The 27965-nt window shown below is 47.2% G+C and overlaps 1 protein-coding gene across 2 annotated transcripts in view; it reads right to left on the bottom strand.

The window, feature by feature from the left end:
- The window catches only part of ASXL2 (ASXL transcriptional regulator 2), a 127230-nt gene extending 103046 nt beyond the window's left edge, over positions 1 to 24184 (bottom strand). The window contains exon 1 of one of the 2 annotated variants that reach the window (XR_012830901.1): positions 24079 to 24161. Coding sequence is in view for 1 of the 2 variants with exons in the window: in XM_075706738.1 (XP_075562853.1) it covers positions 24079 to 24135 (57 nt within the window). In the remaining variant the exon portion in view is untranslated. Of the gene's footprint in view, positions 1 to 24078 lie in introns of both variants that reach the window. The other variant, XM_075706738.1, reaches the window with a different exon arrangement.
- Positions 24185 to 27965: the final 3781 nt, after the last annotated feature.

The raw sequence follows: 27965 nt of genomic DNA, 5'->3' as shown, positions 1-27965 counted from the left end.
AGACAATACAGACATTCTTAAAATGATAGAAACAGCCTTCAGAAAATACCTATGGAAGTAGTGATCCATGTAATCTAACCAGCTACACAGCAAGAAGGGATCTCAGACTTTCACTTATGATAACTGGAAACACGGGAAGGAGGGAGAAAAGGATGCAGAAGCATGCAGACAGGGAAAAATATTCAAAAAGCTTAGCATTCTCATTCTTCACCTCAAAATACTGGTAAGACTAGCACATGAAGTTGCAAGTCTAACAAAATAAAGCAAGTTATGGTCAGGAAGGGAATTACAGATTCAAAGTTTTATGGATTTTAGCCTGAATGGCTACCTGTAACTTTTACATGTAAGGCATAACTGTAGAAAAGGGTCCTCAGATTCACTATTCCTGTCCCGTAAAACAGGCATTGAAAACCCTTTCATTATCTGCAAGTTCAAGAAGACATCTAACAAGGAAAAATAAAACACCGCCATTATTGCAAAATATGGGAACAGGTCATTGTCTAAAGGCTTTGGATCACTGAAAACATTTTATCTGGTGAATACTAAGTAATTAGGTATGGTTTAAATAGAACGAAATCATGAGAAAGGTCCGAGATTTGGGAAGCATGCCCGATACTTGAATTCAGTCTAGACAAGCTCATCTGGAAAAACAACTTTTCTGGCTGAGCAGCCATGGCTTCTTCCAACAGCTGAAAGTTTGCACAAGAATTCAGAGACTTGTTTACAGTGGTCAGATGCTTCCCAGAAACCCCAAAAGCACACGCATCTCCTGTGCAACCTGATCCCCAACCAGATCTAAGGACAAGCCCGAAATGGAGAGGTTGGACAACCCACCCCGAGAGCGGTCAGGGGACTCTGAGTCACCAGTCCCGTCTTTTCCAAAGGCATGCAGCCCCCCATCAAATAACTTTAAGCAGCACGCTGAGCTCTGCAAGTATCCCGAACGGGGTAATGAACATTTAAACCTGCACGAGCCGCACCACCGCAGGACTGCTTCACATATGGAAACACGACTGGCACGCTTTTATCCATAAGCACCTTTAAGGAAGGGGCACGGACACCAACAACAGCCCCGTGACGTTAACCCTGAGCATTTGCACCATGGCTCACTGTGGCTTTGCTAACTTAAGCTAATCCTGCATCACAGGATCAAAGTTTCTTGTGTTGGGCAACCACCACCACAGGTGAAAGAGATAAAACAACTAGCTTCGGCTACACCAGACCAAGATTAATTTGCACTATCCTGATAACAGTTGCCATCTCATGCTCTTGAAAGAAGCTTGTTTAATACTAACTCTCAGCCTACTTAGATAAGCAAAGCAGTTCACATCTTCAGATGCACTAATAACTCCGTGCTGCTTTACAAGTTGATCCAGAAGAACCAGGCACAAAGATTAAAGAGACTCTTAAAAAAATAGATATGCCTTAAGTACCTTCTCCTCCCTCTTCTGCCCTTTTAATCCCATATCAGATCTTTCACTTGAGTCCTTTTTTGGTTACTGTGTGTAAAGAAATAAAAACTACTACTGCCATCTGCCACAGAACTGAATTTGAGAGGCATTTTAAAATTAAGAGTCAAGATTTATAAGCTACCTTTGTACTACGCTCAGCATTAGCCAAGATTAATCCAAAGAACAAACCAACAAGTGCCAACACTGGGTACTGAAAAAGCCTCATTACTTGAGCCTAGCTATTAATGCTGAAAAGTGTCAGTGTTCAATACAGGCAAAGCCGTATACTTGAGATGGTGTCGCTAATGCTCGTATTATGCTGCCTTAGGTGTTGAAATAGTTGGCTCATTGTTAACAAAAACCATTAAGAGTTATCTATTTTATAGTACACGTTGCTTTGCGCCCTGAAGCTGTCCTGGTTTCTGCAAAGGTTTCCAAGAAAACAGAATCAACAGAGGAAAAGATATATCCTAATTTCACATCTTGGAAAAAAGGCAGCTTTCTTATTCTTACAGTATTTACGGCGTGAAAAAAAATTCTTCACACCACCTGCAACTGAATTTAGAGCATTACATCTCAGAAGCAAGGTAGGCAGTTGTATCAAGTGGACCCAGAAAAGTGAGAGTCCCCTACGAGCACCAGCCTACCACACCAGAACAAAGTCTCCAAAAAAAAAAAAAAAACCCAAAGAAAAACCCAAAACCAAACCACATTAAAAACCTCTGCTCTTCAAAGCAGCTCAGTTTTTCCATATTTCCCAGATATCACTGATTTACAAGCATTGGCAAGTGGGAAAGACCGTGTCACACTTCAAATCTACTGCAGAATAAGCAAAACCATGTTTTTACCCAGGCTGTTTACAGAACAAAGAAATCAGCTTGCCACTGCATCCAAAGTGTTGGAGCAGGTACCTGACATGTTTCTTTAGCTAAGGGGAGAGAACTGAGGGGCGGTTTAGGTGTACCAGGGACTAAACACAAGCTATAGAATAATAAGAGTTTGGGCTCTTGCTGCACGAAATCCTTGCCATTACAGTATCCCTTTCAGAGGGGCAATTCTGGAATGTGTGATAAAAAGAGGGAAACACTCGAGTGGAAGATGTTTCAAAGCAAGAGGTACTATAAAAGGAAAGCAAATTTGACAACAGAAATTACTTCAAGGCTCATATCTCTTATTATGGCTTTGGTGAACTCCAGCTCAAAGTCCATATTCCGGTTCCAGGTTGAGCTATTGCAGCACGATCCAGTGGAACCCTCCACTCTGGCCGTGCTGCCTACCAGCGTTCCCGACTTCAAGAACAAAATGCAAAGACTCAAGGATTCCTAACACAGAAAGCTGCGTTTCCAGCATCTCCCTGTAGGACAAGGATTTGCCCATAAGCAAGTGTCCTCTTAACCCTAAAGGAAAATATTTCTACTATGAATCTGAACTTGCTGCTCAAGCCAGTGGTGAGGACATGCAGGTCCCGACAAAGGAGGAGGAAGGATGGGGGTGACGAGGAAGGATGGGGGTGACGAGGAAGGATGGGGGTGACGAGGAAGGATGGGGGTGACGAGGAAGGATGGGGTTGGAAGCGCAGGCGAAGGGGGGACATGCCAGCACACATCTTCTCACAGGTGGCCCAGCCCACAGTGGGAGCAGCCCCCACCGCCGTTGCTGGATCTCAGAGGACCTGCGGTGAGCAGCAGCGATGCCTTCGGTAAGGCTGGCAGCCCCAGTGCTACGGCATGGAGCTACAGGACAGAAACCATCAAAATCAAAGAGCTCATGTAAGAAAAATTTACAAGAATCAGTGTGTCAATGCATCAGCAGTAAGTGCAAATAGGAGGGGTTTAAAACTTCAAACCAAACAAGCCAACCACTGAACGTGATTATCCAGGGTTGGCTGCTTTGGGAGTAGTTTGGCATGCGTTTTCCAGCATTGTTAACCCCAAAACAATCTCATCTCTACATCAAAGCTTTTCACCTCATTTTTAGAAATCTTTTTAAATGAAATCAACAACCCTTCTCGCTCTAAGCCCCACGGAACAGCAGAATGTTCTCAACTGGAACTCCCCAGAGCTACAGCAATTCCATGTGCGGCACTGGCCGAGCTGCAAGACAAGACACGCTTCTAACAGCACACAGGCTGAGCAAGAGGGAAGACCGTCCATGCAGCTACGTTTTTGGAACCAGACACTGGTACAGCCAAGGTTTCGCTCTGAAAATACACCAAACACTGACCCGCACGTCACGAACGCAAACTGGCCAGTGTGACCCATGCTACTTAAATGAACGCGGTAAAGAGTAACATGTCTTGAGCCCTACATCTGCAAGAACTGGGACATTTGTCTCCTCTGAACTGCACCCACGTCAAGTAGAGCTCCTCGGTTACACAGAGTTACGTCTTCAGTTTAACAGAGTTAAAACTGTTGCAATATCTTCTCATACAATACTAGACAGACGAGGTAATCTCCCCGCTTTGGATTTTATGCCTTTCTTCAATCTTTTGACAGAGGAGGAGGGGGGAAGCCACAGGACGATTGTCTTGCTCTTGTGCTTTAAGATTAAGGGTTAGGATTATATTGATCAACTGAAAACAGGAATAAAGCAATCAGAACCTCAACTCTTTCACCTTTGTGTTTAGTCTACAGTTGTCAAAACCAGTAAGAGCAAGGGTGTTAACTTGGAGATGTCTTCAGAAGCTGAAGATCCAGTCTCAGCTTAGGGGGGATTTCCACATATATTATTTCATCGAGATTCTTTCTAAAGAGACACAGACTAGATTTACGGTTCCTTATATTCCTCATTCTCCTATAGCTTCTTACTAGGAAAAGTAAAATGACTCTTCCTTTAGAGCTTATAAAGACACTGCAGTGCACACCCTTGTGCTAACAAAAGACGGGAATTACCTAAGCCCACCACCGCTCTTCCCCTTCCCAGTTCCACCCGCTCTCAGCCCTACCTGCTCCATGTGAACAAGGCTCTGGTTAGGGAGAACTTCCATCCAGAAAGCCGGACCATCACGTAGCTACTAACACTCTGCTCTCCTGACATTGCAGTACACCACATAACAATCCAAATAGGACCAAGTTGTTGGGAATCGGACACTTCTTCCCAGTGAAATACTGGAATACATCACTTGACTGTCTATCCCTGAGCATTACTGCTAATAGATGCTTCTCAAACGTTTATCCCCAGTATGGACAATCAAAAGAAAGCCCACCACCGAACACGTATCTGCTTCCAAGATTAACTAAGCACCCTTTCGCAGGCACTGCTTGTGGAATATCACATTTGCAGAAAGAAACTTGACTCGAACTCGCCATAGGAAGCCTTACAAGTGAAACAGCCCAGGAACTCCCCAGCCGCTGCCCGCACGCTCAGCTGAGCCCCGCTCACTGCAGGCTGGTGTCAAGCACGAGCGAGCCCAGTGGCTCGAAGCCAGTCCATACAGTACGGCCTTCCTTCTCCTGAAGCAAGATGAGCAGGGAGGGGAGGACAGAAGAATTAATTTAACTTCTAAGAAGGAAGAGAAATTGTTCTAACCCAATTTAAAAAAAAACACACTTCAGCTGCAATAAAGTTACCAGCTTTACCACCTGGGTGCTGATGGGAAAGACGGTGTTACTGCTGCATCACGCCTTGATCATGCTTTGACAAGCTTGCCAAACACCCAAGCGAAGATTATAGTCCCTTCGTAACACAAGGAGCTTCTACTGTTCCTTTGCCTGGCACACGTGACATTTTGTGGCTTACTTCATACCACAAACGCAGAGGTAGACAACACAATACTATTCATTTTTCATCCTACTGGTGCGCCTGATGGGAATCAACGGGCAGAAAATATGGTTTCTAGGTACACCCCACCTAGATTCACATCACTTCTTACCTGCAGAAGGGAAAGCTCAACAAAAGCAGAGAGTACCTTAGGGATGTCCATGCAGGAAGTGTTTCATCTCATAATGTGTTAGCCAATGGCTAGGCCTACATGGTGCACCGTTTGCAGAAAGTTCTGTCAAGTAGCCCTACTCCCACGTCAATACTCTCATTACTAGCACTTCCGACAGTTCAGTGAAACTTTCTAAAAAGAGGTAGCTGTATCACTCAACTCCACCTAAATCGTCAGTTTTCCAGCCAAGTGCTGTAGCACCACTGCTTCACCGTCAAGGCTTGGGGAACTCGCCAGAGGTCAAGCCTTCCTGATGCCAACTGCCCATGCACGCCTCTCTAAAGCCACCAGACTGTAATTAGGCTAAACCTGATGCAGAAGCAATCTACGATTCTGAATTACCCGTTACTTGTTTCACATTGCAAGACCCTAAATTTTACTGAGACTAAAACCGTAGCATCTGGGAATCCGACCATCTACTAGCAGGAACAGCAGAGCAAAAAAAGCAATTCTGGCAAAGCCATTCCAACCTCATCTGTCAGCAAGTCTTCCCCCTTGCCTTTTAATATCCTCGCTGCCTTGCCTAGCTATTTGTAGCTTTCGAAAGTTGGAAGAATAGAATTTTCTCAATTCAGCTCAGCTTCCACCACTCTTCCGTACAAAGAATTTCTACAGTTCTCATTACGGTCTGGTATTTTACTGACAAAACAGAAACATTAAGTTTCAGAAGTACTAACAGCATCCATATTAAGTTTTGTTGAAGCAGCACACAACCATTTCCCCCACCCCAAAAGTGCCACACCACCAAGTTATCCGCATGTCTCCATTACATCGCTATCTTTCCATCTTTAAATACCAAAATAAAAAAGCTAATAGAAAACTAAAATATACTGTTAGAAAGCACAAGCTAGAAACAAGGCTTTGAACGCTTCCACTGCTGTGTCTTTTCCAGCAGATTACATCAGGAATGAGCTCTTTCCAGTTTCAACTCCAGGTCTTCAGGAAATTTAGCAATTGCTGAACAAAACCGAACGTTTAGTGCCGATTAGTAGGTAAAGAAGGATGAACATTATGACAGGGAACCCACTCCATTTATCATATGAAATGAATCAACCTTCATTCATACATACCAAGGTTCAAGGCTAGTTAATAGCTTCAGAGCATTCTCAGGGCACCAAATTAGCATGCACCTCACTAAAATGCAGTTACACCACAGGCAAGCAGCTCCTTAGAAGGCTGCAATGAATCATTCATGAATACAGGAGCTGAAACCCTTGTTAAGGGAATTTAAAAAAAAAAAAAAGACATCCCCTCCCCCAGACCTGTCCAGCACAAAACAACTCTTACAGGGTAATACTGTTAAGTCTTCTTTTATAGCTCATCCTCTGCCAGAAGTAAGAGTTGGCCGTACTTTTCAATTTAAGGAAGCTTTAAGTGATCAGAGTAAGTTCTGCCCATGTAACTATGACTGTATCATGCCAGTATTCAAAATTACATAGGATAAAAGCCTCATGGAAGCTTGTGTTTGAAGTGGTTGGGTTTTTTGTTTGTTTGGTTAGTTTTGTTGTGGGGTTTGTTTTTGTTGTTGGTTTTGTTTTGGGGTTTTGTTTTTGGTTTTTTGTTTGTTTGTTTGTTTGGGATTTTTTTTTTTTTTTTTTTTTTACAGCAATCTGTCCATCAAAGTTTAAGCAAGAGATTCTCCAAGACTGGATATGAAAGAGCACCTTAGTCCATTAAACTTTTCAGCAAGCTTTGGTAAAAATGCACTTTAGAATTCTTGCTGTTGAGTATTCCCTTATATAAAGGAGGAATTAAAATTGGGCAACCTAATGCTGTAAATGTAATCATCACTTACACTTGGGCTTCTTCCTGGAAATATAATTTAAACTTCATGAAAGCCAGGAATCCACAGCAACCTGAAGAGTTATTAGCTCAATCCCCCGCATGCTCTGGAGGGCCAGGCAGCAATACCTGCTCACTAGGTTACATCTCAACCTCATATCTAACGTGGACCTCTTGCCTCCTGGCCATCCCTTTCTAGGAGGAGAATTCCAGCTACAGAAGCCAGCAATAGCTGCAAATTTCCTTATACACTCCTTCAGCGAGAAACAATCTTTATGCAGCGCAAACCTTTTCCAGAGAAGTGGGTCAGCTATAAAAAAACCAAAGTGTATGTGAAATTCCTTTTCAGTCAGTCACTACAGAACAGCGTGCCGGGCAGAGGCAGCCTGCAAGATACCATTTCACTCTGGCAGTAACCAGAGGAGCGAAGAGGGGGACTGAAGGACTTGACCTAGATTGCAGTATCTTTTCTGCTCATCCAATTAGCCAAATGCTGTCCAAGGTTTTAGCCAGAAATGAGGTCAAGAAGGAATGGACGATTCCATGTTATTAGAAACCAAGTGCCATTAAATGCCAGTGCACATTATCATTTTATGCAGCATTTGAGGCTGTAGCGCGTCACGTCATTTCTAAATGTGTTGGAACAGTAGCACGAAGAGGTGAGATCCCAGAGTCATGTTTCACCTCGAGGACCCAGCGAGGCAACTGCCCAACTCGGAGCTCAACGTGAACTTTGAGGAGGACACCAGCCTACGCTGCCGCAGCAGCTCCGCGGACGTTCGTGGCTTGTTTCTGCTACGATACACAACTGGAGAGGCGCGGCAGAACAGGGACACAGGTCTAAGTTGTACCTCGCTACTCAGCAGAGGCAGGAACCTGGCTCCAAAATTGCCCGTATCTGTGAATGTTTCATCTTGAGGATACAGCCAAGGGGCAACAGAAGTGCTGCTTCAAATAAACCGTTTCTGGATTATGTGAAAAACTTGTCCAATGAAAGACAACGTGGCCATTCTACAGGCTACCCCATGCTCCCGCCGGACTTCCAAACTCCCACCCGGATGCCCGATAAGCTCAGCTTTAAGTGGAGAAAGAACAGTTTGAAAGAAGCTCGACAGGATTATATCAACCTCAAAGACTGGTAGAAGTTTGATGTCTAGAATAGGCAAAACCCAGAAGTGACCATCCCTATAAAACAACTCAAAGCTTCTGGACTTAGAGCTTGCATCCCTGAATTTGGAAAACCACAAAGTGGAATAGCACCTCTGAGGTGAGGGCTTGAGCACAGCATGCCTTCAGCAATAACGTGTGTATGAGATGGGAGAGGGGCAGAAGTCTATCAGTGGGGACTAACAGAGTAGCCTTTCAAAAAAAAAAAAAAAAAAAAAAAAAAACAAAAACCCACCCCAAATACAAAAAAAACAAACCCCAACCCCTCTGCATTATCTCTCAGGGTTTGAGAAGGCTGAGGAGTTATACAGTAGTAATCTAAAAGTGATACGAGAAGGCCACAATTAGCAAGAGACAATTCTTAAGCAAGACTTGCTGAACTGCTCCTGGCTGTACATTTTGGCTCCCCCATACAGCGCAAGAGTTCAGAATTCACATGCAAAACACTACAAAGTTGTCATCTTTGCACATATATGCTTTTTGCAAGTATAAATGGCCTTAAGCTCCCACTAAGTATTTGTGGAAACAAAATTAATATGTTTAAGCCCTGTAGTCGTGCCTACATTTATTTAGCTAGTGAAAGAAGAGCACGGGACAGGCAGCAAGGTGGTGCGGGGCTGGTGCAGGTCACTGGTTCCCAACAAGAAAATAAACAGCAACGCAACTGGAGAGCAAACACCCAAGAGGTCAGAGTCCCAGAACCCGTGTGTAGCAGCCCAACAAGGAAGTCTCAAAAATAAACAGTCCTCAGACAGCCACCCTGCATGGGGCAAAGAGCTAAACTGAAGCCAGCTCTTGAATAAGGCAGCACACCAGGCCTACGAGGAGGGGTTTCAGTATTTGTGTATGAAAGCATGGGCATGTTAAAACCAACACGACCAGCTACTAAACTTAGACAAGTTATTTTACTTAACTTACTGCCAAGAAACCGCAATTGTCTCAAATGACTGAATGTCCCATTAAAACCCCAAGCGTCCGCGCCGATGCTGAAAGACGGTTCTGCACCTTTGCACATCTCCCTTCCTCCAGGCTGCATAACCACGTGTGCTGGCAAAGTGGTAAACAAGATCAGGGATCTAATCTTGAGCTAAAAATAATTTTACCTTTTAAAAAAAAAAAAAAAAACAAACCCAAACCAACAACCAACCCACACGGAATAGTTTTACGGTTCAGTTTGCCAAGCAGCTTCACACACTCATGTGGCACTAGAAAAAGAGGCCAGCGCAGGGGCAGAGCTGACACACACCTACCTCCCCATCTGGCAGCCGCAGCAGCTCCAACAGGTTGTAAAGCAGCCTTTGACTTGCAAATATCACGCAGGACCTGCAGGAAGCAGGTAACTGCATCTGCTGTGGGTGCCAGCCTGGGGTCCTGCCCAGGTTCATCCTTCTACTAAGGTAAGGAAGGTCCAGAAAGGAAAGAAAGAAAGAAACATTCATGACAGGACGTGGTACAGACAAAAATCATCAAGTTTCACGGTGTAGTTTTACGGATTTGTTAACCTTTACCTTAGAATACTATACTTCTCTTTAGGTTTTACCATTTGATGCAATAAGGTTTGAATGCAAGATTGCTATTCAGCATCCGACGCCCACGTTTGCAGGCTGTTTCTCAAATGCAAGGAGCACGCTGCGAGCCAAAGCCACGGCAGCTATTTTTACCCTGTGCGTTAGACCTTGGGTGCTTGTGCTATGATGCATGGAGTCAACAAGCTCACGTTAAGGATGATCTGGAATGATCAACTTTGATTTGCGCTCCTGGTTGCCAGAGGTGAGATAGCAAGCCTTTTAGCAACAGCACTGACAAAAGACATCACAGACTGTTCCTGCTGGACAGGTATTTACAAAATGTCCAACTGAAAAGCATCTTTAGCCATGAACATCATTACGCTAACAGTACTTAAGGTTGTTTAAATGCATCAGCTTCACTGAAGTCACCAAAACATGCACTAATTGAGTAGTACTTACTACCAACAATGAGAAAAACCTTATTTAAAACATCATTTAAGAGCTCCACCTTCTTCTAATAATTAAGAGTGTTTAAAAAAAAAATCAGATTACCAGAAGACTACCAGTGCTACTTCAACTTCTAAAATTTGTCCTCCAATAATTAGAGCCAAGAAAGGATTATCAACCTTTTTTCCTGTAGTGAAACAGTTACTATCTTTTATGTTCTTTTACCCTTGCTGGAAAAAAGGGGTTCTCTCTCCTATTTCAGCTTTCACATTAGTCAGAAGCTGAAGCAGAGAGACTGTGGGAAATTCGTTGCCTACTGACCCGATGTGAGAGCTAACGCTAAGGACCTTCACTTGAATTTGGAGCTGATGATGAAGCTATTCATCTAGCTAATCTTCTCTTCTGAAGAGAAATCTCTCAGAACAGAAGCTCCTACAGCTCCTCACAATCTCATCTGTGTACAGTTCGATAGACCTTGAAATGCAGAAGTCTTTCTTGTTACCATAAGAGAGAGTTGTTGAGTGTTGGCAAGATATTCGTGCTGCCTGGCAGAAAACCTCAGTGGCTGCTCTGAAGTCAGTGCTCAGGCATGTCTATCTTACCCCAAAACCGCTGCTGTGTACCTTCCCATCTGGCTGGGAGAGCCAGCAACGAGAGAGGTAAGGTTGCTGAGCTACACTGGTTTTTTTGTTTGTTTTGTTTTAAACACTGCAACCAAGGCTTTGCATTTCACTTCATCCACTTTGCCACTGGTAGAGAAGGCAGGCAGCAGAGATGCTTTTCACCAAATCCTGGCGAGCACTCTTTGAAACAGATTGGAGGTTTAAATACAGCTCGAAAAAAAAAAAAGTAGATGTACAGCAGGTAGCAGCAAACTTCTGAATCTGTCAGCACAGGATCCCTGTTCCAATAAGCCTTCAACATAGTGCGTTTCTAAGTCACTGGTCAAAGCTGCCAAATGAAGCGGTATGCTTTATACCAAGAAATTGCATCTCCCCACCTTTCCATTCTTCTGCATTCTTCTCTATGAGCAGCATATAAACACCGATGCTCTCCACGTGTGTTGGCACAAGACAAATCTTTCCCATTCTTAACTCCCCGCCCAACTTGGTGCAGAACTAGTAGACTACCCAGGACCCCATGTTACCTTTTCAGGCCCACTGGCATTTTAGGGCAGCAGCAGCAGCACCAGACCAGACAACTACAAGGCATTAGTTGGACTGCAAGGCTCAACGATATTCCTTCAGTCACACAGCAAAAAAAAAAAAAAAAAAAAAAAATAGTGGCAGAAACACAGAAAACTCAAGACAGCACGTATAAGAGGCTTCTTGGTGAAAGAAACAGGGGGATAAGCAGATTTCGTGCACGACACCAATATCTCACTGTAAAGGCCAAGGGGTGGGAAGCCTGCAGGGACAGAAGGCAGGGGGAGGAGCAGGAGACAAGGGGCCATGGCTCACTTCCATGCAGAGGTAGCAGAAGACAGTAAGGTCACACTTCCATGCAGAGGTAGCAGAAGACAGTAAGGTCACACTTCCATGCAGAGGTAGCAGAAGACAGTACGGTCACGGCAGCTCCAGCTTGTGAAATACCCACAAGATGAGAAGATAAAGAGATGACCCTGAAAGTCAGGGCTAACCATCGGATTTCCTCCTTCAAGTAACCACGGAAGATACAGGTAGATAACTTGAGCAAGGGCAGCTCTTTTGGAGGGTATTGTTTTTCCACATTCCGTCCCCTAGAGCCAAGAAGAAACCTTAAGGCTCATTCTTTCCTTTTAAGACTGGAAAACATGTAGCTGATACAGCTCTAGAGGAGACATTAGGTCAAAGATGGACAGGAAGCCTCAGGGAAACATCAAAATACGAGGCATTTGAAGTACATTAGCTGCTTGGTTAGGGAAAGTACACTATTTGCAGAGAATCGTGTAAATAAAAACAGTTTGTTTACTGGACTTAAGTGCTCATCTGCAGCTCAACAGCTTTGTCAGAAAAAAACACTTTTTTTTCTTTTTTACAGAATTTATACTTGCAGAGCAAAGAGCTGAAAGCCTCCAGCAGAAGTAAGGTAACGTAACACCCCGCATACACTTTCAGCATAAGGAAATTAAGGAAAGCCCAACACTTTAAGCATGTTTCATGTGGCACTCCAAGATTTAAGACAGCCACTGATTAACAACCAGGGCTCTACATGTGCCTTGCCACGTGGTTTTCAGGTTGTTAATTCACCCTATGTCCCAAAGCAAGAGGTCGAATGCAAAGATGCAGGTGTTTTTCACTTCAGCGGCCTCTCCAGAACAGTGGAGGAAAAACCATCCAAGTTCAGGCATGAACGAAAACCTTCCCGATTAAGGATAAACCCATTATTGCAATGACACTGCTGATACGAGACAGTTTTCTTTGCCATTTTCTGAACAACTCTGGTGTTCAACCTTCCAACGAGAAGAGAGATCTGCGAGTTCAGATGGGAACAGCTGCAAGGAGGCTAGCAGAGACCCTGAAGACCTGTAGCTGCCTTTTAAAGATTTTACATGAGAGAGAAGCAGAGTTTAAGTGACAGTGTGTGCTAATACTTTAAAACAGAGATCATCTAGCTCAGCCAGACTATAATCTTGGTGGAAACCTTTAAACCTTACTATTCTAATGGCAGACAGTCGTTCGTACAACCTGCACCAGAAGCGTTTCATGTTTTCCTGCCCACCGGCTGCTGAAAGATAATTTAAGTGATGTTATGACAGTACCATGAAACCAACACTGACTTTTTCATGGTAGTAAGGGTGGGATCTAACCTTCCGCGGGGGTTAAGGAGAGCAATTCTGGCTGATATACCGATGGGCACACTTGGGAGAGGGCAAAGATTGTGCCATTTAATTTCCATGACAAAGCACACAAGAAGTTATTTGCTGTCCCTCTGCCACCAGAAAAGCTATATCCACATTACATAAAGACAAGGGAAACTTTGAATTCAGCATTTCCAGAAGTACACCGATATTTAGTAAGACTGCACAGAGGAAAGCAGAGCCACGTTTATATTGCACATACTTTTAAAGAAGGACTGCTACAGGAGCGCCTCTCAACACTCACTCAGTTGCACGGTGGGTTGGTAAGGAGGAAGAAATGCTGAAGACAGATGCAAGTCAAACACCGGCAACTAAAGCGGACATGATACAAACTGCGGTGCCTTTCAAAGTATTTGCACCATGCACTAAGTACTTAGCTGGAGCCTACACTGGAGGAATCCTGCTTAAAAGCCTGTGTGCTCTCAGGACGACAGTGATTAGCTATTTTCAACCCTTCCCCTTGCTCTGTGAATTATTTCTGCAGAAGTTACTGGAAGGAGTTATAAGACAGGGTTGTGGCAATGCCCAAATCCAGGTGGCCTTGTTCCAAGTGCAGCTCGAGAATCACAGGCTCTAGAGCTGGCGTCCCAGGTGACAGCGGAGCAAAGCCCTCGGAGGGGTATGGGGACACTGTATTCCGCTGGACGGACGCTGCACGAGCCCAGCTCGTGCTCCCAGCTACAGCACACAGACTCCATCCGTCCAAAGCATCATCTGCCAGGTTTGCCTAAAGCTTCATGTTTAAAATGCCCTTTAATGAAGAAGCGACTGTCATTTTCCAACGATTCTGCTGAAGCGTCCACCGCCTGCCACAGGGAAACAGGATCAGGGTAGTCAGTGCTCTGCGAGTATTACCGACCATTTACTCGCTAAAGTCTTTTTAAATTGCACAAGCCACCGCTGCCAGGAACGCCAGCCTACCGCAGCTTTTCAGCGGCCACAAATCCCCCAACATGCTCCGTTTGTGCATCGTGTGCCAGAAAGCACAGCGGAAAAGTGGAGTAAATGGGTTTTGTTGATCTTGGGGGGATGCTGTATTGGGACAGAGTGTAGACTGAGCTCAGAAAAAGCTTCTGAAGAGCAAAACTGCAAGCCATAAGAGATAATGTGTATTGCTGCGTCTTGTAAGATGTTTAAGAGCAAATTCAAATTTCCCCACATGGAAAGTGGGGAAGAAAGAATTCTTCCCAGCAGAACACAAATTGCATGACTTGCCAGAAAAAGAATAGGGACATTTTTACCAAGTGATCTTATCAAATCAATTTTGAATTCAGAACCCAGTAAAACACAAGTAAGTGCACTCAGACTCCAGCAGAGCCAGGGCAGTTATTAGAAAGAAAGACAGTGTCTAATATCTATAAAGCCACTGAAAACAGTTTTAGAACATACAGTTACCAGCAATGACATTGCAGTATTTTGTGCTCTTGAAAATAATGTTTTAATCAGCCCCAAAGAGAGAAGTTCAGAAGTTCAGTTCCTGCCCCAAAGTTGCATCATTGCAATGGTTATCAGTAGGGCTTCCTGGTTGGAAGTAACCAGTGGTCACATCAGTTTGGCCTGGAGTGAACAAAAATGCATTTAAGCAAGGATTGCTTTGGATGTTGTTATATGGAACTACTGCAGAACCACATACAATCAAAATATTGTCCATATGTCAGGCAAAATTTATGCTCACGTGTCAGCATTACAAACAGGTACATCTGTTGCCCTTAGTTTGAGCTCTCTTCTGCTCTCAGGTTCTTTCAGTTAAATTTACCTGAAGATAAAAGCATACTGAACCTACCGGAGAGCTGGCAGACAGACCCTAATCCTGTTGCTACTAAATTTTTTCTTTTATATTTGAGTAAAAAAAGCAAATGCTTTTAATTTAAACAAGACTCATGTAAGTACGTAACCCATCTGGCTGAATAATTTTATGCACGCTTCCTGAAGCTGGGGAGTCTATAGGTATATACTTGGTTTTAACCAGGCAAATAAATTCACGCCCGTTTGAGAAGAATTAGGAATTTATCATGCATGTTTATAATCACACCATACACTTCTTTAGAAGAGTCAACACTTAGCTGTTACAAAATTAGATTGCATTTCAGTATCTAAAAGATACCCAGCTCCAAAACAACTGTCTTGGCAGGGCTGTCGTTTCCCCTGTAAGGGAATATGGTAAAGGCGCAGCCACATTATAAGCATTTAAAGACGTTACACTGTGGCTACAATGGCAACACAGAGATACTGCTGCAGGAGAGCAATCCGAACCACATTTAGCAACACAGGACATACTACTTTCCTGGTTTGTTCTAAAAGCAGAGGAAGGACAATCAACTTGACCACCCACACAGAGTTAAGTCACCAAGCCCCAACGATCGACGTGTTGGGGTTCTAGCCATTACAACAGGAACCTTTGGTACGTATCCAGATGCCAACAGAAAGCATCAGCTTAGCATCAGCCTCAGTACCAAAACCCAAGGACCACCACCGACACGCGGTAGCCAGTGGGCCTCTGGCTGTCCAGTCAGTTCAGCATCAACCGGTTGTAGGGAGGTGGGCGTTGGTCTCTTCTCCCAAATAACAATAGGACAAGAGGAAATGGGCTCAAGCTGCGCCAGGGGAGGTTTAGATTAGATATTAGGAGAAATTTCTTCACGGAAAGAGTGGTCAAGCACTGGAACAGGCTGCCCAGAGAGGTGGGGGAGTCCCCAGCCCTGGAAGCGTTCAAAAAACGGGCAGAGGTGGCACTGGGGGACATGGTTTGGTGGGCATGGGGGTGTTGGGTTGATGGTTGGGCTGATGATCTTAGAGGGCCTTTCCAACCTTAGTGATTCCTGGTTTTACTTTCATTATAAATGATCCAGCCACCAAGCCAGGAAACATGAAATTGCTACTCTCCCCTTAACTGGTTTAGTGGTGGACTTGGTGGTGTTAGGTTAATGGTTGGACTGGATGATCTTCAAGGTCTTTTCCAACCTACACGATTCGATGATTCTATCCTATGATTCTAACCTCACCCCCTGCTTATCCAGCCTGTGTCTCACCAGCTTGGTCGTAAGGTTACTATGGGGAAAAAAAAAAAAAAAAAAAATCACACCAAAAGCCATGTTAAAGTAAGGTAAACACCATCCACTGCTCTGTCCCCCTCCTGAGCCAGCCATCTCATCACCTTGTTCAGCAACAGCTTACCTTTGGTAACTCCACAGTGGCTGTCCCCCAAAAAAACATTCTTCTCCTACATGCACAAGAAAGCAGCTTCCAGGATTATTTATTCTGTGCCTTCCCAAGGACCCAGATAAGGATGACCAGGCCTATTTCCCCACATTCTCCTTCTCACCCTTTTTAAGATGAGTGTGACATTTCCCCTCTTCCACTCATGAGGAGCTCTCCCCAGTCACCACAGCCCTTTAAAGACAATAAAGAATTAACTCACAATCACGCTGGCCAGTTCCTTCAGAACACCAGGAAAATCTTTCGTTTACACAGAAAAGCAGGAAACTGTTCCAGTGGCCTGAAGTCGAACCCAAATACCTAACACCAATGCATACAGGGCCATAACTGGTCTTGATGGACCTTCTGTGCAACTATCTAGCATCCCAACATCCCAGGAGGCTGCTCTCCCTTTCTCCGTGCTGCTTGGCACTTCCAAAAAAAAGGAGTTTCCAGTATTTAGTAACCTGCAACAGATTTCCACAAGCCCATACAAGCCTTTAGCACCCACAATGTCCTGCAAAAGCAAGTTCCACAGCTTACATCTCCTCCCATGCTCTCCGAACACGAGGCTGGCAGACAGCACTTGCCACCCCTTGGCTTCTGCACTCAGAGCGAACGCTGCACCACTGGAAGCTTTTTCTTTAAAAAAAATAAAAAAGTTGCATAATCTTACTGTCACAGCTATCAAGTGTAAGCTCACACACTTAGTCCTCCAAATTTTCATCTCTACTCAACTCCACAACAGTCATACTGCTCTAATTCCCTGTAAAGCAGAGCTCCGTAGCATCTGCAGAACATCAGCAATAAGTACGATTATCCGATTTCTCACATTTTATTTGAAAGGCTATTCGATAACAGTGAAAGTATTTTCAATACGTCCTACTGAAGCTGCCTCATTCGGGACATGAATTCAGATCAGACCTCTGAGAAGATCCCACAGCTGGTACAGCACAGATGTTTTAGAGACACAGGAAAAATCAGACTGAGTATCTTGGCTGTTCTTTGCCCTCTATTTTCACTCCTCCAAACAGTTTAAGCTAACCAGATACGCAGAAAACCTGACAATCATAGAAAAAAAAACCCAGATATATCAAGCAACCTGTTCTGGTGTGTTTTAACACACATTGTAGGCAATGGATGCACATGCAGAATTGAACCAAAAAGCCACAGGATGATCTTCACTCAGCATTGGCGTATTTGGGCAATAACGCCCACCTCTCACATCTACATTATCATAGTTTTAACTCTGGTCAGGAGAGCACTCACGGTGCTGGCCCTCAAGTGTCTCCACTTCCCATGCTTCAGCTCGCTTTCCAGAGCAGCTAGTGGAGAAAGACAACGGATTCTCTTTGGGTGAAGAGAAGAGGAGAGGAACGCCTTGCAGTTCAGAGCACATCCAGCACGCCGCAGGCAGTAGCAAAAGTTCAGCACTGTGGGTCAAACCAGAGCTACCCCGATGCAAAACCCTGCAGCAGACCCAGCACTGATAGTGACTCTTCCTCACCACCGATTTCCCTCTGCAGGGTGATTTTATCACTCCACGCTTCTTGCTAATGCGAATGGCACTTGGTGCACAAAAACACAGACCGTGAATCACATGCTTTAAACACAAAGTATTTGAATTTCCCTCTTTCCGTAGAAAAAACTTGCATGGTACCCAGAATCCAACTACATTTTAGTAAGAGAGGACTCTTCCATTTCTTTAGGACACCAGACAATGTGTCGGTTGCTACACAGTGGTTAGGTTCATTTTAACCGTCTTCTGCAGATGCTGCAAAGACCATATCCGGGAAACAAATCTGGCTTTTGTTCTCAAACGTTCTCATTTGGAAAAGCCCTGCAGAAAAAAAAGGCTCAAGACATGCTTGCACATCTACATTTCTCAGCTGATTTGAAAGGAGACCACAACTTTTGCAGAAAAGCCATTTCAATGCTCTTGCAGCTTTAGAGACGAGCTCACTCAAGGAAGTCTGCATGATACCTTTAAATCCTTCCGTGCTGAAATAAAGTTAACGAGAGAGACCACGTAGGAGTGTATCCAGGCTCTGTATTAAAATTAATAGCTAGATGGCATTTATTGTTTTAAATGAGAATAGAAACAAAGAAAACATGTTTGAGATCCTTCAGCAGCCCTGAATTTTTCTACTGGAACAGAGAACAAGGTGAACAGTCGCCCAAACCTCCGACTCAGCTTGCTGTGAGAGGCACTCACGGGCAGGGCTGCGATGCTCTGCAGCTGGTGGGGATTCCCCGTCTGGCACCGCTGCTCTGCGTTTCCTCTTCCATGTTGCACTGCTGAGCTGGCTGCTTGCACATCTGCCACCACCCTGCTTCGCAGCGGGGAAGATAACACTCCAAGATTTTACCAGGTGCATTGATGCTTTGGGACAGACAGACTCCACTACCCTCAAGCCAAGAGCCAGCTCCCTTGGTTATCTTTTAAAAAAAAGTTCTACTATATACCAGTAAAATTAACCATACATTGCATCGTCAAGCTGTGGATCAGCCACAAAGCTGGCAAACGAGCTTACTAAGCTCCAGCCACGGCAAGCACAACTGCACACCAAAGCAGCAGGTCTGTATACGTGTAGTAACTCACAGGGATTTTGGGCACCTTTAAGAGGTTACAGTTCCTCGCAGGAACACAGGCTATGACTTGGAAATTAGTTTTTTAAAATGGCAGGCAAATAATTGGATTACTGTGATTGGAAGAAGGGCAGATTCTGCAGTCTGCTACGGCAATTAAAGTGGATTACTCTGCCACTTCATCCTTTCCAGATTCTACTGCCATACCAGAATGCATTTTTTAAGCCTCCATTTGTCTCTTACAGATTCCCAAGAGGACTTTAAGGCAACTTTCAGTTCACTGGAAGTTCTAGCATCCAGAAGAGTAGATATCAGAGGATACCACCCACGCTGGGCCAAAACAGAGTTCACATTTGCAGAGCAATTAGCCGACTTTACTGTAAAGTCCTTAAAAAAAAAAAAAAACCACAACTTGAAAAAATGTAGGAAAAATACATCCAAGTGCTGTGGTCAATAAGAGATGCGTATGAGTAAGTAGCAAAGAAAACGGCAGTTCTCTATTAACATGTGACAAAGTTTGTGCCAACTTTTGCTCGGTCTTGTGCAGCCATGAAGTCTATTTCTCTAGAAACACTGCCAAGGTGTTTTCCTGCCTAGCAGACACGTAGATACGTCACGTGGCAGAAGGACGCTGTACAATGGCTTGGTCACCAGAGCGGCGGCTACCGACTGCGCTACGCCTGTCCCGCAGAAGTCTCTGCAAAAGCGTTTAAAAGATGTAACAGACTGACCTCAGCCACCGCTTCTTGTCCTCAGTGGAAAGAGGTCTTGTACCTGGACACAGGCTGAGAACCGGGAAGGAAGCTGTGATAATACTGAGGGGATTAAAAAAAAAAACAAACCAACCCCAAAACAACCCATACCACCAAAACAACTAACACACAGCAACAAACAATCCCCTATAAAAAAAAAAAAACAAACCAAAAAACCCAAGAAGCCTTACGAGCCTCAACTATCAGTTCACTTCACAAGCTTTGACTGATCATTTCACCTTCTACAGTGCTACCTCATTCAACACCTTGCTGAAAAGCAAGAAGCCAGCTCTCAGATTCACCAGGAAGGGCCTGCTGTGCTCCAAATCATCCGCCACATTTTTTTCCGAGCGAGCGATCAGACCCCTGAAGGACTGGCGAGATGAAGAAAATCAATCTCAGGCATCACACGCCTTTTGTACACGGTTAAACCCAGCACCGCTCTTCTCTCAAGGAACAATCTACCAGCGCGCACAATCCAGCTCTGCCAACCTATAGATCCAAAAGCCGCAGCTGGGCACTTAAAACACGTAGGGCAAACAATAACAGCATCATCTACTAGGCTGATCAGTGCCTCGGATTGATGTTTTACAGAGTCCTCTCTATTTCTGCATATTTTTGCAACAGTCTTGGAAACTGCAGGTTTTCAAGTTCGTGTATACGGATGAGCAAACAGACTCGGGTACTTGTAGACAAGTGGGCAACTTCTACAATTTGGATCCTTCCACCCTCTCTTCTGTGTGCGTCTTAACTGAAAGCAGGGAAAACAGCATCCCTCAGATTCCTTACTTTATCACCCCCCCAGAAAACTGCACCTTAATAAAAAGGACAATCTTAAGAAAGCCAACTTGCAAAGCTTGCCATTTGTTTCCCTAACAAATAAGCTTTCTACTCGATTTTGCCTTTTGACCTTACTACATTATCTGCTGTTTGACACAGCAGATGGGCCCGCGAACACCAAATCAGATCGTATGTTCTGCGCTATCAGTTTCAGAGATGGCACGTCTTTCCATTTTAATTTTTCAGTTGACAGAAGTGATGCAAACAAACCCCTCCAGCAAGAGGGAAACCGGGTTCACATCACAAGAGCTGTGCAGTAGCTGCCAGCATCATGACAGCACTCGTACTTGGACATTTACGCTTCCAGAGATGTCTATCACAACACGTTTAGGGTCTGTCTGCGTTCCCAAGGGCATTCTCACCCTGGATTTCCACCCTCCAAAGCCAACAAAATCAGTTTGACCCAACAGGAAATCAGCACACGGGAAAAACCACGGCTGCAGCAGCTCCCTCTCACAACCAGGTAGCGTAACAGACTGCGTTTTGTGTTCCTAGATGACCCAGCCAAGGAGCATTTATAGAGACCACCTCCAGCAACAGCACTCAGCCCACTTTCCCGCAGCCCCACGCCTCGGTACTCAGAGGCTGTACAGCAGAATAGGATTTTGCCAGGTCACACGCAGGGACTTCCCATGAAAAAACAAACACCAAATTTCTTCAAACTTGGCACATGACAGCATACGCTTTCCTCCACGCAAACAAAGCACAAAGACGCGGTCATCCAGTTTGGAGGATGGAGGTTGAGCAGTGTGACACAGACAGACTCTGTGAGATGGCCTTGGGGTCAGAAGACAAGCCCGAAAACTCGAGTTTATCAGTACAGATGTAATCTGCCTGTTCTAGTCTTCAGCAGACTAGATAAATCGTCTCTTTTCTTCAGACACACTGTCCCATTGGTGTGTCCCTGCACTTTGGCTGCTCCACCACTGTATCTGATGAGCACACTCCGGGTTAGAGACATATCCAGTGTATTTATCTTAAAATGGTGTACTATTACCTTAAACTTGTGTGCTACATAGAATCAGCTTCTTACCTTAATGAAGCTTTTTACTTTAACTGCAGGGACACCCAGCCACTGTCCCAAGAAAAGTCACAAGTTAACAGTCATCTGCAGCTGCAAATTTACTGAATGAGCCAGGAAATAAGAAAAAGGTTGTTTATCAACAGTAACTTCCTCCCTGAACGCGCTGCCCGCACGGGGCACCCTTTCCTTACTTCACACTGCAATTCTGCTCCAATTAATAGTCTATATCTAAGAGCAAGCGTAGCTTGAGTCCCTCTGAATCCACCTTATCCATACACCTACCCAAAGGCCCTTTTATCAAACACAAAGGCCACGCTTCTGTTGCTTATCACCTTGTTTCCAGCTAACGCTGAACTGCTGCAGCAGATTAAGCTCATTTGAGTAGATATTACATTGGTGCTCTCCCCTCCCCACATTCCCATCACCTCCCTCGCACTGGAGGACACCTAATCCCAAATACCTGGTTAGGAAGACTAGAAACCAGTGTAAAGCCAGAGCACCACCATAATAACGATGATGGTTTTTTGCTGGTTTAGCTCCCTGGACTACCTACGAGCACCAGCGGCGAGGTGACAGATTGCGAGGAGGCAGAGGGGGGACCGACTTGCCACGGAACCGTCAGCTGCGATGGTCTTACGCTGCTGTTCAGGGACCACCGCAGGGCAGTTGGCCAGGACCAGCAGGTCTACAGCCAGCCGCCGTCAAACCCCGCAAGCCCAAGCCCCTTCCCCTGCAGCTCCACGCCGACCCGTGACTACAGGGGCTCGCTCCGCCGCACAGCGAGCCAGCTTAGACCGCTCAGCGAGCGAACTAACGCCGCAAAAGAGGGCGGAAACGCCACGCTACACTGAAGACAAAATGGAAGGTTTCTCAAGCTTGAGGGGAGTGTTATGTTACCTTTCAGGAGCAGAAGAATAGGGTACCTGAGAGCTGCCGTGTTTCTTAGCGCGGTTTTATAACATACCCTACGAACTTCAACCACTAGCAGCCGAGAAGCCAATATGAGCACACAAGCTAGGACAAGAATCAAAAGACATTATTTCAAACCAAAAACGCAGAGTAGCTTTTTGAAGATTGGAGTTGGAGTTTGACCAGAATATTTTAACATTCCCGCTGAACACACAAATAGAAATATTTGCCAAAACTGAGGTTTTGGCAAGCATTTACTCATCTTTTCCTAGTTTTGGCTGCCTCTGCCACGAATCTAGGTATGCAACCCAGGGTAACGTGCAACCTTCAGTTTTGATAGTTTTCAGTGCAGCTTTTCGTGTTTTAGCCTTTAAGTGGATTCTGAAAGAGATCAGTGGATGAGCAGCAGTGCACATAGGCTGGAAAAGATCTGGCCACACTTGCAGCCTACACTGGAGGTTCTTCCACTCCTTCCTCAAAAGAAATTATTAAAAAAAAAAAAATACACAAAAACATGTACAGAAAAGTACCAAAGTGTTCACCTGCGGGATAGTATCTTATATCCTTAAAACAGTTAACTGCATCCTATCTCTTGAAAAAGGAGCAGCTATTTTGATGCCTTTCACACTGTAAATACAAGGTCCAAATAAATTGCTATTTATTAAAATAGCGCTTGCAAGTCTCAGCCGCAGATGCCTATTTACATTTGCTTTCCAGCCAGACTTTTCGAGTCTTGTTTTAACAGATACCTCTTTCAGAACGGTTATGATAGAACCTGAACTCCTCCCCCTCTCCATCGGGGAGATTTGAATCCGCACTGCAAATACAGGTCTCTCGGAAGCACGTGCTGTACTCTCACAACTCAACACTTCTGTTCAGCTCCTGCAGGTTGCACTTGTTTAGTTTCCTCTCTCTCACACTTGTCCCAATGCTCAACTTCCCTTTTCTTTTATCCACCCTCTAACGTGCCTGCCCCACACAGAAGCTAAGGTAAGTCCACCTTCAGAACAGATTAGTAACAAAGACTGTCAGGCTGGGAAATGAGAAGATAAAAATTCTCCTTTTAGGGTTCGCAACTCGCTAGCTGCCCTGAGGCGATTCGGCAGCTCCCACTGCAACAAGTTCTGCTGCATGAGAGGCACCGATACGCTGAGAACGCTGAAAAAAAGCACCGTGCGTGACACTTGTTTGCTAATATTATTTACACCCTCGTTAACCGCAGCGTTCTGCAAATGAGAAGAGGTAATCCCTCCCCCACAGAGCTTCCCACATCAGCTCGTGCCTAGAGACATGAGGCAACTGGAGAGCAGGTCAAAATAAAATAAAATAATTTAAAAAACTGCCTATGCAAGCGCGCGGCGCTGGAGCAAAGTTGCGGGCAGAGCCGGGCCGGCGGCTCGCACGGACCGAGGGGCGCTCCGGCCCTGCCCGGGCCGACCGCAGCCGGGGCCCGCGGCTGCACCGGCCGAGCGGCTCCCCCCGCCCCGCCGCCGCCATGGGGGCTGCCCGCCGCGCCGGGGCTCGGAGCGGGGCCGGGAGCGGCCGCCCCCCCGCCAGCAGGGAGCCCGCACGACCCGGAGCGACCGGGAGGCCTCCGACCCGCCCCAGCGGCCTCCCGCTCCCCCCGCCGCAGGCCCCGCGTACCGTCCGGGCGGCCTCTGCCCAGGTCCTGCCCTTCTTCCTGCGGCCTTTCTCCCTCATGTCGGTCGCGACGGGGCGCAGCTGACTCCGAGATACCCTGGGGGGCGGGGGTTCCTTCCACCGGGGAGAGGAACGCGGGGGGAACCGGAGCGGGCGGCGGCGGCCCTGGCTGCGGGCGGCCCTAGGTGCGGGCGGCCCCTGCGCCCGCCGCCGCTGCCATATTGGGAGCCGACTGTAAAGGGCCCCGGTCATGTGACCCAGCCCCGCGTGACTCCACCTACTGTACGGCCCGCGGGGGGGCGGGGCCGCTCGGCGCGGAGCCACGCCCCCCTCCGGCCCGCGCATGCGCGCTCCCCGCCCCCGCCGCGGCTGCCAAAGGGCGCGGCCGCCCCCAACCCCCCCCCCGCCTCCGCGCGCGCTGCCCGCCCCTCCCCGCGGCGCTGCCTGAGGCGGGCAGGGGGCGGGGGGGCCTGGGGGGGCCTGGGGCCGTTTGGGTGGGAAAAGGCCTTGAAAATAGCCCAGTCCAGCCATTAACCTACACTGCCAAGGCCACACTAAACCAGTTCAGGGCAGAGGAAGGAAAAATTTCATGTGGCCTGGCTTGGGGGCTGCATTATTTTTTAATGAAAGTCAAACCAGGAATCACTAAGGTTGGAAAGGCCCTCTAAGATCATCAGCCCAACCATCAACCCAACACCCCCATGCCCACCAAACCATGTCCCCAAGTGCCACCTCTGCCCGTTTGTTGAACCCCTCCAGGCATGGGGACTCCCCCACCTCTCTGGGCAGCCTGTTCCAATGCTTGACCACTCTTTCCGTGAAGAAATTTCTCCCGATATCCAATCTAAACCTCCCCTGGCGCAGCTTGAGCCCATTTCCTCTCATCCTATCGCTGTTCCTTGGGAGAAGAGCCCGACCCCCCTCCCTGCCCCCTCCTGCCAGGAGCTGCAGAGCGATCAGGTCTCCCCTCAGCCTCCTCATCTCCAGGCTGAACACCCCCAGCTCCCTCAGCCGCTCCCCACCAGCCCTGTGCTCCAGACCCTTCCCCAGCTCCGCTGCCCTTCCCTGGACACGCCCCAGCACCCCAATGTCCTTCTTGTGCTGAGGGGCCCAAAACTGGACACAGCATTCCAGGTGCGGCCTCACCAGCGCCGAGCACAGGGGGACGATCCCTGCCCTGCTCCTGCTGGCCACACCATTCCTGACACAAGCCAGGATGCTGTTGGCCTCCTTGGCCACCTGGGCACACTGCTGGCTCATGTTCAGCCGCTGTCGACCAACACCCCCAGCTCCTTTTTGGCCAGGCACCTTTCCAGCCACTCTTCCCCAAGCCTGCAGCGCTGCATGGGGTTGTTGTGCCCCAAGTGCAGGACCCGGCACTTGGCCTTGTTGACCCTCACACAGTTGGCCTCGGCCCATGGGTCCAGCCTGGCCAGGTCCCTCTGCAGGGCCATCCTACCCTCCAGCAGATCGACACTCCCGCCCAGCTTGGTGTCATCTGCAAACTTACTGAGGGTGCACTCAATCCCCTCATCCAGATCGTTGATAAAGATATTAAACAAGGCTGGCCCCAAAACAGAGCCCTGGGGAACACCGCTCGTGACCGGTCACCAACTGGACTTAACTCCATTCACCACTACTCTCTGGGCTTGGCCACCCAGCCCGTTTTTTACCCAGCGGAGTACACCTGCCTAAGCCATGAGCCGCCAGCTTCCCTAGGAGAATGCTGTGGGAGACGGTGATCTCCTCGGGATCTCCTCATGGCCGCCCGCTCCACCCCGCCTCTCCCCCCAGCACAGCGGCCTCCCCGGCGACAGCGGCCCCGGCTGCCCACCGCCACCAGCTACCCTTCCCCGCCGCCAGCGGCTCCATCAGCCCAGGTCACGCACCTCATGGCAGCCCTCAGGGTCATAGAATCATAGAATCATCGAATCGTTGAGGTTGGAAAAGACCTTTAAGATCAGCCAGTCCAACCATTAACCTACACTACCAAGTCTACTCTAAGCCAATCAAGGGTAGACTAGACTGAACCATGTCCCCAAGTGCCACATCTACGCGTTTTTTGAACACAAAAACCAGCTGCCCCCTCGCTGCCTGCGCCCGTGTGCCTGCAGTCAGCAGTGGCCCAATGGGGTGTCTGCCCCATGCCACCGCTGCCACCCACCTCGCTGTCCCAGCAGCCACCAAGAGCCACCAGACCCCTTCATCACGCCATCGCCTGCCCCGGCTTGCTCCCAGGACCGCCGAGCTCGGCCCCTCGCTGAGCATTGCTCCACAGCTGCAGCACCCAGCTACCCGTGTCCCTTCCCTTGCTGCTTGCCAGCACCCAGCACCCCCTTCCCTCTGGTGCTACCCAACTAACCACGCACCCCACGGCCAGCTGCCGCCTGGTTACCACCCCCATTCCTCTCCCGGACACCAGCACCTGCAGTCAGAGCTACTGTCCCCATCCTCTGGCATCAAGCTCCCTCCCCTCGCTGGTGGTTGACCAGCATCCCAGGTGCCATCTTCCTCCGTCGGCACCTCCACCCTGCACGCGTCCACTGCCCTGAGCTGCAGCTCCCTTTGCTCCCTCCCGCAGCCTCCCCCATCACGCGGCCCGCTGCCCACCAACTCACCTCCTTCTCCCTCACCGACGCTATTACCCGCTCCCATCCACGTGCTGCCACGACAGGCCGTCCCAGCTGTTGGCCGTTCTCCTGCAATGCTGCTCCGTACGCTCCCAGTCCCCTTTTCGGCACAGCTGTCCCCCCATCCCACCTCGTCCTCCGGAGTTGCAATCCACTCCCATCTTCTCTCAACCGAAAGCCACTTCTGCCCTTGGAAGCCCCAGGAGCTCCCAGGTAACGCTCCCACCCCACCCAGACTTGTGATTTTGTTTCCAGCTTCTCTCCTGTTAAAGGAGCGATATCACTGACTGGATAGAAAAACTAATGATCACGCTATTTGAAAGCCAGCCCCTGTTAGCTACCTGCAAAGGACGTACGTCTATGCAGCATCTCAAGTGCTTGCTCTTTCTGTATCGTGGTTTCATAGAAAAATGAGCAGCTTCTCACAGCGTGCAGCATCATATGTTCCTGTTTCTATGGGAAGAGAATGTGGAAAATTGTAGTACGTGCCTGTGTGGGAAAGCCACCGTCAGTGAATACTGTGCCAGGGACAGAAGAATGTTAGGGCCCGTGTCCTTAAAGGTGTTTGTACACCTTAATTCTCACAGCACCTTCAGTGGGCTGCAGGCTTATAGAATCATGGAATCGTTTAGGTTGGAAAAGACCTTGAAGATCACCCAGTCCAACCATTAACCTAACACCGCCAAGTCCACCACTAAACCAATTAAGGGCAGAGGAAGAATTAATTCCATGTTTCCTGGCTTGCTGGCTGCATTATTTTTTAATTAAAGTAAAAACTAGGAATCATTAAGATTGGAAAGGCCCTCTAAGATCATCAGCCCAACCATCAACCCAACACCCCCATGTCCACTAAACCATGTCCCCAAGTGCCACCTCTGCCCATTTTTTGAACCCCTCCAGGGCTGGGGACTCCCCCACCTCTCTGGGCAGCCTGTTCCAATGTTTGACCACTCTTCCCGTGAAGAAATTTCTCCCGATATCCAATCTAAACCTCCCCTGGCGCAGCTTAAGCCCATTTCCTCTCATCCTATCTCTAACTACTTGGGAGAAGTAACTACTGGAACACGGAGCCCTGGCCTGGATTCTCTTGTTTGAACCCTGTTTGGGGTGACCATTTACAAGTTCAAAAGTGGCTCCTGAGCAGAACAGAGTTGAATTTGCACCTCTGGTGTAAGAACCCACTGATGCAGAGACCTTATATCAGCAGATTCTAGGCATGGCAGAACTATCCCATGGAATACACCACCTGCATCAGGAAGG

This window comes from Pelecanus crispus, chromosome 3, assembly GCF_030463565.1.
Source record: "Pelecanus crispus isolate bPelCri1 chromosome 3, bPelCri1.pri, whole genome shotgun sequence".
Taxonomy (NCBI): Eukaryota; Metazoa; Chordata; class Aves; order Pelecaniformes; family Pelecanidae; genus Pelecanus; species Pelecanus crispus.
Note: the sequence above shows the minus strand (reverse complement) of the source record. Positions and strands in the feature narration are given on the sequence as shown.